General features: G+C 33.7%; 1 protein-coding gene across 1 annotated transcript in view; it reads right to left on the bottom strand.

Annotated features, from left to right (window-relative positions):
- LOC124100469 (cyclin-dependent kinase 19) overlaps positions 1–14,326 on the bottom strand; it is a 141,727-nt gene that overhangs the window by 24,623 nt on the left and 102,778 nt on the right. Inside the window, exon 3 of the mRNA XM_046455998.2 lies at positions 1,279–1,389. Within this exon, the coding sequence (XP_046311954.2) occupies positions 1,279–1,389 (111 nt within the window). The remainder of the gene's footprint in view (positions 1–1,278; positions 1,390–14,326) is intronic.

Here is a 14,326-nt window from a genome sequence, read left to right as displayed (position 1 = left end):
TTCCATCCCCATCCAAAGCATGCCAAAATGGATACTAAGATCAGTTAAAACCCCTATTCAAACAATACTAGTGAAGTTGTCAACAGTGTTCCACTAATTTTAAAATGACCAATGGTATGTAAAATTCTTTATAAGCTGTTCAACAGAATTCACTTAATTTTAATAAATAATAAAAAATTTGGTTTTATACTAAAATCAAAGATTTTTAATACAGATATAATGGGAGCTGCATACATAATTTTATATTTTTTATTTATTTTTTAATGTGGTGCTGAGGATTGAACCCAGAACCTCACATGTGCTAGGCAAGCACTCTACCGATGAGCCATAACCCCATTCCCAACTTCATACTTTTAAAAATACAATTTATATCATTATCCATAAAAAGAATTATGAAAAAAATGAGGTTCTAGTCAGCACCTGCTGTAATAGAATGGCCTCTGGACGTTCCTTTAATACCTGTGAATCTGTTAAAGTTATTACTAAACAGATTTTTAATTTATATAGATGATAACACATACCATATTTAATCAAAATTTAATTATCCATAATTTGAATTCACTACCAAATTTGAAATTTTTTTCAGTAGTTATTTAGATAAAATGTTTAAATGCCATGATTCCTAATTTAAAACATTAGAAATTCTAATTTTTTGCTTTTTTCACTTATTGATTAAAAACTTCCTAAAAATCTACAAAACCTTGGGGCTGGGGTTGTGGCTCAGTGGTAGAGTGCTCGCCTAGCACATGCGAGGCTCTGGGTTCAATCCTCAGCACCACATATAGATAAATAAATAAATAAAATAAAGGTATTGTAACCAAGTACAACTAAAAAATTTTTAAAAATTTAAAAATTAAAAAAAAAAAAAATCTACAAAACCATACACACACTTCTGTATGGTGGACCCCAGTTTTAAATGGCAAAATGCTACAAGAGGTTGATCTTAACTTGGAAACTATTCACAAGTATATAACTGATTAAATCTGAACTAATGAACACATCAAAAAAGTAATTTTCACTATGCATATTAGCAAATTATCAATAATTATTTGCATGAAAATACAATCTTGTCACTCGGTAAAATTTCTAAATATTACAGTATTATCTTCTCAATAAATGTTGGTTTATTGCTCAGCTTCTTTAAAATCAACATTTAAAATTCACTACATTTATTTTGAACTCCTATTAACAGCAAGTTTTCCTTCCTGTGCATTAGCAGTTTGTTATTGCTTACATATATTATAAACAATCCTAAGTATACAGGAAGTTTAGACTTACCCACAAGTCATGTTCTGCATAATCAAACAGCAGCCACACTTTCCTGTCACTGTGAGAAAGGAACACCTTTTGCAATGCGATCACATTAGGGTGCTTCAATTCTCGCAACAGCTGAATGCAAGAGAAAGAGAGGGATCGCTATCTTGTTAGTGAGAAGGAGAAATTATGTATTTCTTATAAATTAAGAATGAAATATCTGAAAATTTCAGAAAACCTAGGTAATCAAAATTTTTTAAAAATATAGTGCACTAAGGGTTGGGGTGGTGGCTCAGTGGTAGAACACTCGCCTAACATGAATGAGGCACTGGGTTCAATCCTCAGCACCACATAAAAATAAAATAAAAATATTGTATCCACCTAAAAATACAAAATAATTTAAAATATATATATATATATATATATATATATTACACTAAATACCACTACTCAGAGATAAACTCTGTCAATTCCTTAGTGCATTCCTTGTGATCTTTTTTCTGTCTCTCTGTTTAAAATGGAATCACTTTAAATAGTAAAACATAAAATGGTGAATGAAAGTAATACTGGGTCACCAAAGAATTAATTATATTTTGGTACATATGTATCATTTCTTACTACAGAAACAGCTACTTGGGAGGCAGAAATCATGTATTTATACAGTTTGTATCCACACTAGCACAGTACTAGTGCTCAACACACATTAACAAAGGGAGAGAGAGCTAACAATCCCTATACTTACCCATGCCATAATGTGTGGCTGAGGATTTTTTTAAAAAGTAGTGGATATAAAGGAATGACTCTCATACCAATGAGTAAAAATTGGAGTTTTGATAAGTTACTATAGTTTGGATCCTAAATATGCCCCAAATGCCCATATGTTGAAGACTTATACCCCAGCTGACAGCACTATTGGGAGAGTGGAAGAACCTTTTAGGGGCCTAGTAGAAAGAAATTAAGTCATTGAGGGTATGCCATTGAAGGAGATAATGAAACCTGACATTTTAAAGAAAGAAAAGAAACAGGTAAAATTAAATTTTGCACTCTTCCTTGGCTTCCTGGCAGCCACAAGGTAGGCATCCTCTGCCATATGTTCCTGCTCTGATGTACTGGGCCACCTACCACAAGTCCAAACAACAGGACCAAGCAACCATGGACCCAAATCTCTGAAACTATAAGCCAAAATAAACCTTTTTCCTTATTAAGTGATTATGTCAGGTGTTTATCACAGTGACAGAAAGATAACTAACACAGAAAAGGTCCTATAACAACAGTAGAGGGGAAAAAAAGAGTAGGCGTTCACAAGTACAAGCTTCACAGCTATGCTCTAACAATACAGAGGGAAGATAGATCCGATCACCACGTGAAATTTTAGCATTTGACATATAACTGATAGTTGCTTGATAAAATATTTAGTAATAGTGACATTAACTGCTCAAGGTAAAAGCCTTATAAATGTGCCCTCCTCAGGCTGTTCTTAAACCAGAGTTTAGATTTAATAGGTAAATAACTATATTCAATTTGAGAAATATTTTTATGTCTTTTAAATGTAAAGCTCTGGGGAAGATAAAAGAGGGAAAAGGAAGAAAACTTCTATTCATTTTTTTCTTTTATGTTTATTGACTACTTTTTATTTATGAAATGATTATCTACAAATGTTTTTCTCGTTAAATTCTAATAACAACTCTACAATGCACAAAGAAGCTGAGGTACAGTATGATAAAAATAACTTGACCAAAGACAATAGTTTGAATGAGAAGGGATTTGGATTTAAATAGATCTGCCTGACTCTTAAAGTCCATGTTTTTTCCCCACTAGAGTAAAAGTTTTGTCTTCAATTCCCACAATGCAGTAGGAAAGACAGACATAAATAGATCAATGAGGCAAAGAAAAATAAATTGCTTACCCATTCAAATAATTTGAAATGAGTAAAATGTACTTTAAGTGCCTATACTGGAATCATGTAAAAAAAAATCTGAACTCTCTGAAATTTTTATAAACTTCCTAATATTTATTTCTTTACTACTTTCAGTGACAGATTTCCTATTACTTCAAATTTTCTCATTTTGGTTCTGTACTTCAGCTCATCTATACCTCAACAACCTTGCCTGAAAGTGCTCTGCCAGTTAGGCATGATTCCAGGATATAACTCCCCAGGTTCTGTATCCAACCCATATTCCCTGGAACACAACTAAGAGGTAAGAGCTCAGGTGGTCTGGGTTGACTCCAGCCCATCATCCACTTTTCACAATCTGCCTCAGGGTTCTATCCATATTTCCTATTGGGTCTAGGTGAGAAAGGAAGAACTGGAAGAGAAATGACCAGGGAAGATGTGAGTCCTACTACCTTGGGTAGGGAAATAGGGAAAGCAGGTGCTCAGATCTTAGCTTCTACTGCCTAAGACATGTTATGCAATCCTGCTTCTTATTTCAGATGAAAGTACTAGACATAATATGCTCCTAACTAGTTGCATTTTGGAAGGATACAGAGCTATATCCAGAAAGTTTGTTAGTTTTGAATGCTTTAAGCTCTCTGACTCTATCAAGTACCATTTAATGACCCCACTGTGGTGGCCAGCTTTGGAGGCTCTGGGTAAGAGGTCTCACCCCAGGCACAAGGCTTGTCTCTTTGTGACTTCTTAGTACTGATAAACTTTAAAGTGTTTGCCTTTATTAAATATATACCCAAAATGTGTTTTCTTTGAAGCCTGAAGTATAATGGCATGGTGAAACTCCACTTCTACTGAAACACCACACACTGGCACAGATCCTGAGTCCTGGCCCTCACTTGTCTGGTAGAGGTGATATCACATGTAGAAATCTTTAACCATGACTTCTAAAAGATTATGTTTCTCTGTTAACTATAAATTATTGGTCCACTCTATAATAAATCCATTTTAAGTCCCATGTTAAAAATTATTTTCAATAGATAATACATTTACGTCATTCAAAAAATCAAAAGCACATAAAAGGATACATACAGAGATGTCTCAATACCAATCCTTGCATTTCCTGAGGGTAAAAATTTTTACTAGTTGCTTGTTAATCCAATGTTTCTTTATGCAAATTAAAGCAAGTATGAATATATATTTTATCCTCCCTTAGTTACATAAAAGATACTATAATATGCACACTGTTCTGTACCTGTTTTTATAGATTTCTCTCAGTACCAATACAGTGTCAATATATAGAAATCTTTCTTGTTCATTTTTATAGCTGCATGATATTTCTTGGTCACCTTTTTCATTGTGGTAAAATATGTGTAACATAAAATTCACCATTTTAATCATTATTAAGTGAATGATGCAGTAGAATTAGAGTACATTTGCATTATCATGCATTCATCACCACTATCCATCTCCAGAACTTTTCTATCATTCCTAACTGAAATTATGTACCATTAAAAACCTTCCTGTTTCCCTCTTTCCCCAGACCAATGGTAGCCATATTCTATTTTGTGTCTCTATGTTTTTGACTATTCTAAGTACCTCATATAAGAGGAATCATATAGTATTTGCTCTTTTGTATCTAGCTTCTTTCCCTTCATATAATCTTTTCGAGATTCATTCACGTTATAGCACATATCAGAGTTTCATTCCACTTGAAGGCTGCATAATTGCATTCTACATACATACTACCTTTTGTTTATCCACCTATCCTTCAATGTACATTTAGGTCATTTTCACCTTTTGGCTATTATGAATAAGGCTGCTTTGAACACTGAAATACAAAATATATTTGAATTTTCACTTTCAATTCTTTTGTATATACACCCAGAAATGTGACTGCTAGACTTATTTAATTTTTTGAAGAACTGCCATATGTCACCTTTTAATATGACATACATGGAAGAAGAGTATTTTCTTATTCAGCAATACATCCTTTCCAAACCTTGCTATGCTTTTTCTTCTCTATAGACCTATATAAATCACTAAATATCAATGTGAAGGCAGATTAAGGCAAAGAAATAGCAAAGTTAATGTTATCTAGGTCTGTTTTGTTCCCTCTTCTAATTCATCTTTCAGAATGATGTTTCAAAAATACAAAACTAATCATCTCCATCACTAGAGATAGGTATAAGTAACAAAGCAGAAGATAGGGGAAAGACCAAATATGAGGGGCTTTGTAAGCCATGGAAAGTGTCACTACTATCACTGGGAACATGTTGGGTTAGTAGAGAAACCAGCTGTTATAAAAGGTACCACACCTTGACTACCTTCTGTATAAGTTTCATGGATAGACCACTGAACAAGCAAGTGTGAGGGCAATGGAGTTTCAGGTGACTCAGATTTAGATTCACTGAAACATATTACTATAATTTACACTATTTACCTGTTTACATCTGCCTTCCCTATAAGCCACAGATTCTTGAGCACAAAGATAATCTTTAATTTATCTCTGCACAATGGTTGACACACTGAAGGAGTTTTTTGTTTTTTGTTTTTAAGTGATCTTATTAAGTTCGGGGTTTTACTGGGATCCTAATTAGAATAAGATGTACTCCATGTATGTATAAATATGTCAACATATACTCTACTGTCATATATAACTGAAAAGAACAAATTAAAAAAAGTTTGGGGTTTTATTTTTTATTGTTTTATGTTTTTTTTTCTTTTTATTTATTTTTCATTTTATGTGGTGGTACAGAAAATCAAATAGTGCTTCACACATGCAAGGCAAGTGCTCTACCACTGAATTACAATTCCAAGTTTGGGATTTTAAATGTCACCAAATGCATTAGCTCCCAAATGTTTATTTCTAGCCCACATATCCTCTCTGGACTCCAGTTAAGTGTATCCATAACATCTCTACATGAATGTCTAAAGGCCAAAACAGAACTTGTGATCTCTACCTTCCTTACCCGCTATTCTACTTGCTCTTCCCTTTTACTAGCACCCCATCGTTCCGTTTCTTAAGTCAAAAACCTCATCTGTTTTATTTTCTATCACCTCTTCAATAAGAATTTCCTTGCCCTTCTATTTAAAACTGTAACCACTCTTCTGAACCTTTTCTTTTCAGCAAATACTACCCATAATCAAATATACTACAAGTTTATACCTCTTGTCTACAATCCCAAAGAGCTCAGAAAACCAAAGCTTTCTAGTAACTCACATAGGAAAAAGAATTCTACTTCAATGAAAGAAAAATACTTTGTCAAGGACACATTTCAGTTATATACTTTAATACTATGGAAGCTACTTTACAACTCTGTATATTATAGGTAAAGGATAGCAATGCAGAATAATTCTTGTCTATAGGCATGCAAATTCTGTGCTGTTCAGTAAAGGTTCATTGGCCCTTCTCCTGTCATGAAAGAAGCAAGTTTTGTCTCAATTTTGCACATTCATTTCAATATATCTGATCTATGTCTATTCTAAGAACCTTCCTTTGAAGAAGTTATAAAATTGGCTTGGTTCCTTCATTTAAAAAGTTAAATAAAATATTTAAAATGTGTTTATTCTGTATCTGTATAACAGAACTTTACACTTCAAAATTATCCTTTAATACTCATTAAACAAATATGTCACTTGAACTGACATGAAGCTGTTCATAGGTTATATATTGTCTGTCTCTCTTCATCAACATATAAGCTTGACAAAGACAGATTTTTGTTGGTTTTATGTTCCCAGTGCTTAAAGTGATTCCTAATATATAATTAAGCACTCAATATTTGTCAAATGAATTAAATCTACTGAATGTACTTGATTCTTACAAAACAAACCAGTAAATGGCTTGTAACAAAATGTTGCTACCTTTCATAAATCAATTGCTTTTAAAAAGTGTTTTGAATGATTTTGCTTTTAACAACTGACTAAATTATACTCAAAATAGTAATTGAAAGGACATTTAATTATCCATATTTATTTTAGGCCTAAAAAGGAATAGCTCTCTCAATTAACACCTCCTCTACCACAAAGGTGATACCTAAGATAATCAACTTAAAAGGGGGGAAGGTTTATTTTGGATTATGGTTTCATAAGTTTTAGTCCATGGTCTCTGGATGAGTGTTGCTTTGGGCTTGTGGAGAGAAACACATGGCAGAAGAGGCCTGTTTTACCTCATGCTGACTGGAAAACAAAAAGACGGAGAAGAAGATTTTGTGGTTCCAATATCTCCTTCAATATCTTCCTTCTAGTAGACTCCATCTACTAAAGATTCTATTCCCTCCCAATAGCTCCATAATCTGGGGACAAAGGCTTCAACACAGGAACCTTTCAGGGACATTCAAGAACCAAACTATAACAAGAATATATTCATTATTCCCAGTTACTGAAACAAACAACAAAAAGGTAAAATTTTCTACCACAATTACTAAAACAAATGAGTAACAATAAATAACCTAAATGTTCAATATAAGAAAATTGATAATTATAGTATATCCACATATTGAAGCCTCAAATACATCCACTGAAAGTTTTCAATTACATGAAAAAGTCTTATGCTATAATGTTGTGATGTAATAATAAAAGGCTATAAAATATAAAATATAAAATGAAATGTTTATAAAATAGGAAATAAACCAAAACACTAATAGTCGCTATCTGTGGATGTGAAACATGGATTTTCTTTCATTTTTTCTATTTATAAGCTATCCACCATGAGCATTACTCCTAATTCTAAAAAACACAAATGCACACCAAAAGAAAGCCTTTCCCTCCATAAATTCACCTAACAAAGAGGATACCATTTTACTACCTCAGAGCGTCATGTGGTTATCTGAGAAGGGTCACATGCAAGGTGATGGTCATGCTGATACTTTCCCTAACTCAGCAAAATCAAATTTTACTATGGACTTTAATCTCTTGTCTCACAGATTTTTGCTCAACATGACATCATGCAACTACAAATAGGTTTAATCCTATTTAAATAGCAGTTAAGTACACCATTGATTTTCCTATGACCTGTCACTTAAAATCAAGTCAATTTTCTATTCTTGTTTGATCTCTTAAAAATAACAGTATGATTCATATGACCATCAATCTTTCCTCTTGGTGAGAATAGTGTCAATGACTTTATTTTAGAAAGTACTGAGTATATCCCTTTTTTATGTAGAACACTCTCTCTTCCTCTCTGAAAGAACTAACGATAAATGAAGTAATGTATTTTACAGTATATCAGGAGATTTGCCCAATTCCAAAAATCCCAGTATTCCTAAAACTATAATTTAAGGATCAGCATTTTGAAATTTAACGTTTTCAGACCTATGACAGGTCTTTTAGAAGCTGGTCATTACAAGCATATCAGATGCATTGTAACCTTCCAGCAGGTGGCACTCATACTCTGAAAAGGGGTCTATAAACACAATAACCCAGCCCTGGTTCAAAGTGGCTCTAAATTTTTTGCCTTATTTTACTTTAGTGGCACTACTTAGGTACAAGTCACAAGCTCCAGGGAGGTCAGTGTTCCCCACTGCCACCCAGTAGAAGTGGATATTGTAGCAGCAAACATATTGCAAAAAATATAGGTTTTAGAACTCATAGATAAGTTTAGAGTCCTGACATACTATCAGTATGACAGAAATCAAGTTACCTTATAAACATACACACAGATTCTGTAAGGAATTAATTAATATGAGGAGATAAGTATATAACTCAATGCTTGAAACTCATTAAGCACTTGACAAATTACAGTTATCACTCTGATAACCATCACTATTTACAAGAATATTAGGACTAAATGAGATAATCTATATAGAATGCCTGGCTTATGGTAAATTCTTGATAAAAAGTACTGTTGTTAGACTTAAGTGAAGAAAACTACCTACTCAAGGCAGTCAGAGATAATCATCAGAAAGAAATGGACTGCCACGGAAAATAGTATAGCATTTACTTAAAAAGAGCCTGAAACACTTCTTTAATATATTATATAATATTATAGCTATATAAAAGCTATATATATTTTACAGAAATCTAGTTTTTTTCTGAGTTCAAGTTCTGCATGTACTTAATTGAAGAGATAAATGTATATGGTATATTTATTATTATTAATCCATAGATTCAAAGTTGAATATCACTTTTCACCCTTTTATCAAACCCACCCCCAACCAATCTTTGCCTGTTTTTTACTTTCCATTCATTAAGGTCTTTGCTCTTAATGATCTCTTTCTCTCCAAATCCTATAGGGATTATCTATACCATTCATTTAGAATTTACTAAATGACCTCTTATATAATCTATCTTTTTAATACATATTCTATTGTTTTATATATAAACATAACTTAAATAATGCACACATACGCTTATATGAAGTATATATCTAAACTTGTAAACTTATATAAAGTATATATACTTATAACTTATAAAAAGTATATATACACTTATATTAACTATTTAGCAAATTATATGGTCATTCCATACATGAATATTATCAATTCATCAACAAATCCTTTTAGTTATCTTTTTAAGTCCTCCTGTTACCCCAGAAGTCAAAAGTTATTCAGGGGGCTCAGTGGTAGAGTGCTAGCCTAGCAGGTTTGAGGCACTGGTTTCGATCCTCAGCACCACATTAAAAATAAATAAAATAGGGCTGGGGTTGTGGCTCAGTGGTAGAGCGCTCACCTAGTGCGTGTAGGGCCCTGGGTTTGATCATTAGCGCCACATAAAAATAAATAAATAAAACAAAGGTATTGTGTCCAACTACAACTAAAAAATAAATATCTTTTAAAAATCAACAGTAGTCAAATAAATAAATAAAATAAAGGTATTGTGTCCAACTACTACTAAAAAATATTTTTTAAAAAGTTATTCAGAAAGTGGGTTGACCATAGAAAAAGGCTAATTTTGAAAGCAATGTGGTCAATATGTCTAAGAGCGAGAAGGGGGAGAAAATATGATATGGTCATAGCAATAAGAACAGAAAGGAGGGGATGGGGAGAAAAAGAGGGAAAGGCAGAATTAATAGGATTTAGTAATTAATAGAGGGCAGATATATATATATTCACATATATATATTTTTATATATATACACATATATACATATATATATATATACACATATACATATATATATATATTTATTATCAGAGAAGTAGAATTGAGGGACAAGGAAAAGCATCATTACAAGTTTGAGGTGGGGAGAAATGCTAATTTTAGAATCAGACATGATAAATTTGAGATGTTCATGGGGCATATTGATAGTGGTCCTGATTATCAGGATCTGGAGCTCAGGAGAGACTGCTAGACTTGACTTCATGAACATAGAGAAGAGATTGCCCAAAAAGTGTTTCACATAAGAAGAAGGGCAATTAATACAGAATTCTGTAGGAAAATTAAAGCACTAAAGGGCCTAAAAGTGACATTTAAAAGAAAAAGGATCACACAGATTCAGAATAACTGCTCAGAGAAGTAGGAGACTCCTCCAGGGAGAGGACATTGTAATGAAAATGAAGGAAAGTATCCTTCCTCCAAGAAGGGAGAATAGAGAATTTCAAGTAAGAGAAAGACTAATTTGATTTGTCATCCTCTGTTGGAGGTATATAGGAAGTTTAGAAAGATGATTTCTTACCCCTGAAACCTTAAATTCCAGGAAAACAGATATCATGTCTGTCTTGTTCATTGTTATTTATTGCACTCAACAAGCCCAGCCATGTGTGGGCACTTAAATACTTTTTGAACTAATATGAAAGCAGAAACAAAGCCAGATTAGAACAAAAGCTTAGCTGCCCTTGATGGTTAATGGTGAAGAGAAACCACCTGGCTATAAATGCAGGGACATTTTATGGGCTCCTGGAAGTGCTTTTCTTTGTTATAACAGGAAAGACTTCAACATTTGTTAAATATGGAGACAGAAGAATTCATGGAGAAGATAAGATTTTACATGTGACCCTTCCCAGATTTGCTAGTTTTAGCCCAAATGAGTATCTAACTGGTAGAAGATTTTTAAAAATTTTTAAATGAGTAGGGGGGAAAAAAAATCAAGCAATGCAGGATTAAGATTCAGAATAGAATAGCCTCCACATTAGCAAGAAAGTAGAGCAAAATAGCTACTAAATTGTCATCTTTTCTCAGCTTTCTCCCTTCCTTAACTTCTCAGCTCCCAAACTCTAATTTAAAGAGGTTCCTTGTAGCAGTGTCAAAAAGGCACTGTAGAAGTCAGAGGTTTGTAAAGGCAAAGTGGTGAGGAGATGGTAGAACTGGGAATGAGGAATGAAGAAGTAGCAGCTACAGAAAGATCTAAGAGGTTCTGGGATAAGCATGTGCCTCCATGCCTGGCTCAAGAGGATGTTCTTAAATCAAGGGTTACCAACAGTATTAGTTGGTAAGTAAGTGATATGGTAAGATCCACATCATTAAAAACCAAACCAAACCATGATCTCAGATAAATACCCATGGTTTGGAACATCTCAATTCTAAATCTATAGAATCAACTGAATGTGAGCACTTTTTAAAATACATGATCAAACAAAATAATGGCCCTATGTCAGAAGTTGCTCCCCCTCCCCCAACTTCTATTTTTGCAGAGACAGGATCTCACCGTATTTCCCAGGCTGGTCTTGCATTCCTGGGCTCAAGGCGATCCTCCCACCTCAGCCTCCCAAGTAGCTGGAGCTACAGGTGCATTGCCGCCACACCCAGCTAGAAGTTTCTTTTAAACTAAAACTGTTTCTTAAAATATCAGTAACACTGAAGGTCCTTGACCTGTTCTACCAGTATTCACACTGGCTGGCTTCTTGCCTGCATCCTACCTCATGTGACATCAAACCACCTCTAGGCTGCCCAGTTCACCAAGCTGCCTCATACTACAGCTGCTCTGCTGCCAGAAAGGCTTTAAACCCAACCTGCAAAAACCCTGAAGCTTCAGCTCAAGCATCCAGTCCTTTATGAAGCCTTTTCCTATTGGCCACTTTTCACTCTCAACCTCAACTAACCTCTCAAAATACTGACCATGCATTCATTGGTATCCCGCTGTCATACAACTGTAACATCTGAGGTTTTAGTTGTTTACTTCTCTTCCTAACCAGACTATACCTAAGGGTTGGAACCCTTTTAAAAATTCATCTTATTGTTCTCCAGTACCTAGAACTAAACTTGACATATATTGTAGACTCAAAACAAAGTGAAATTTTAAAAATATTGCCCCAAATTTTAAAAATACAAAACCTAAACTAGCTACCAAAGCAATACTCTAAATAGAGGTTTACAGTTTTTCCAAATACTGAAATCACCATTAAAGCTACTGAATTTGAACCACAGAAATAAGGAATCACAAAACAAAACAAAAAAATTCAAAAGCAATATGTACTGTCTTTGCCCAAAACACTAAGGATGCAAGTTTAAACAGAACTCAGTGTATACTATGTTGTCTTCCCAGAGGTAAATGTGATTAAAACTATAATTCTACTTGTAGGAATGTTTAATTACACAACTGTGTTTCTATTGGCCCTAACCTACAGATTTCCTATATCCTCAAAAATGGTGGTGAAACTCTTAACAGAATGATGAAATTTACATTAGAAGTCATAAATCTTTCATTTATCATGAGTCACTTTTGCTTAACTGGTGGTATATCCTAATGACTTGGGCACACAGAAAGTTTTAAACATTTTTAAATTATAAAAAAAAAATGTGTTCAGGGCTGGGGTTGCGGCTCAGCGGTAGAGTGTTCACCTAGCAGGTGCAAGGCCTTGGGTTCGATCCTCAGCACCACATAAAAATAAATAAATAAAATAAAAGTATTGTGTCCAACTACAACCAAAAAAATAATTTAAAAAAAATGTGTTCAATACAAGATCAGAATCATAAATACAGAAAACCACAAAGAAAATATAAATTACCTGTAATCCAACCCACCAAAAAAAAAATCTCCAAATCTTTTTCATACGCATATGTATATATAGTAATAACAATCACTGTGACCACAAAAAAAGCTGCTATTTATTATGCTTTTATCACCAGATAACATAGGCACCATGCTAAGCAACACAGACACATTATTTTATTTAATCTTTAAAAACAACTCAGGTAGGTACTTTCTTTTAAACAGCCTTTGGGCTTTTATTTATTTTACACTCATTATGTCATGAATTCACAGGGTATAGTTTTCAGCAGCACAGGCTTCTTTCCTCTGGTTCTCACAAAATGCACTTTTCTGGGTGGGACATGCTGGTGCTTCATTCGGTTAAACCTAGATATCTTTGTCTTCCTTCTTTTTCTGATCATTTTCCTTTATGTGTTCAGGAAGCTATCTTGGTTTAAAAGAGTACTCAATATGCTCAATGCATAACATTAATTTTCTTGGCAAGAATCCTGCCCTTGTTTGTTTACAATGCTTACCACACACCAGACAACACCTTAGACTCCTCCAGTTTTGCCATGGTAACTATTGTGGGACAGTCCTTTCTGACCAATATTCATTTCCTTTATGTCCACAATCTCACCTTTTTTGCAGATTCATATGTTTTTGGCCAAAGGAAAAACTCCATATTTTCTTAAAAGTCTAAAGGACAAATAGCAGACGTCTCTCTTCTTTCCCTTTGTGTTGTCATTTTGGTAAATTACTAGAAGATTTCAGTTTCAGCCAGAAGGCACTATTTTTTTTTTTAAATTAGAGGATTATAGTTATACAAGTAGCTGGATTCATTTTGACAAAAATCATACATGCATGGAACTTGATTTCAATCCCTGTCCCCCACTTCTCTTGCCTCCCTTACCCTATCCTCCTTCCTCTCTCTATTGATCTTCCTTTGCATGTTTATTTATTTATTTCTGATTGGTACTTTCTACATATACATAAAAGTGAAATTCCCTGTGGTATATTCATATATGCATATAATGCAATTTTATTAAATGCATTCCAGATTTCCTCCCCTTTCCTATTCCTCCTCCCTCCCTACCCACCTCCTTCATATACTCCATTGAGCTTCCCTATATCCAATCCTGCCTTCTTTCCCTTATTTTACTCTAGCAGAAGACACTATTTTTAAGTTTCTCTTTTATAGTGGAAAAATTGAGGTGGCTAAGAGGTTAAGTAATTTATATGAAGACACACAGCTAATACATGGCAAAACATGGATTAAATAAATCTTTTTGGTGCCTTAGTTTCAAATCATATCTACATATATATGTGTACAAACA

Source organism: Marmota monax, unplaced genomic scaffold (assembly GCF_021218885.2).
Source record: "Marmota monax isolate L192 unplaced genomic scaffold, Marmota_monax_Labrador192_F-V1.1 WCK01_AAM20220418_F8-fsc00599, whole genome shotgun sequence".
Taxonomy (NCBI): domain Eukaryota; kingdom Metazoa; phylum Chordata; class Mammalia; order Rodentia; family Sciuridae; genus Marmota; species Marmota monax.
This window is presented reverse-complemented; position numbering and strand designations above follow the sequence as displayed.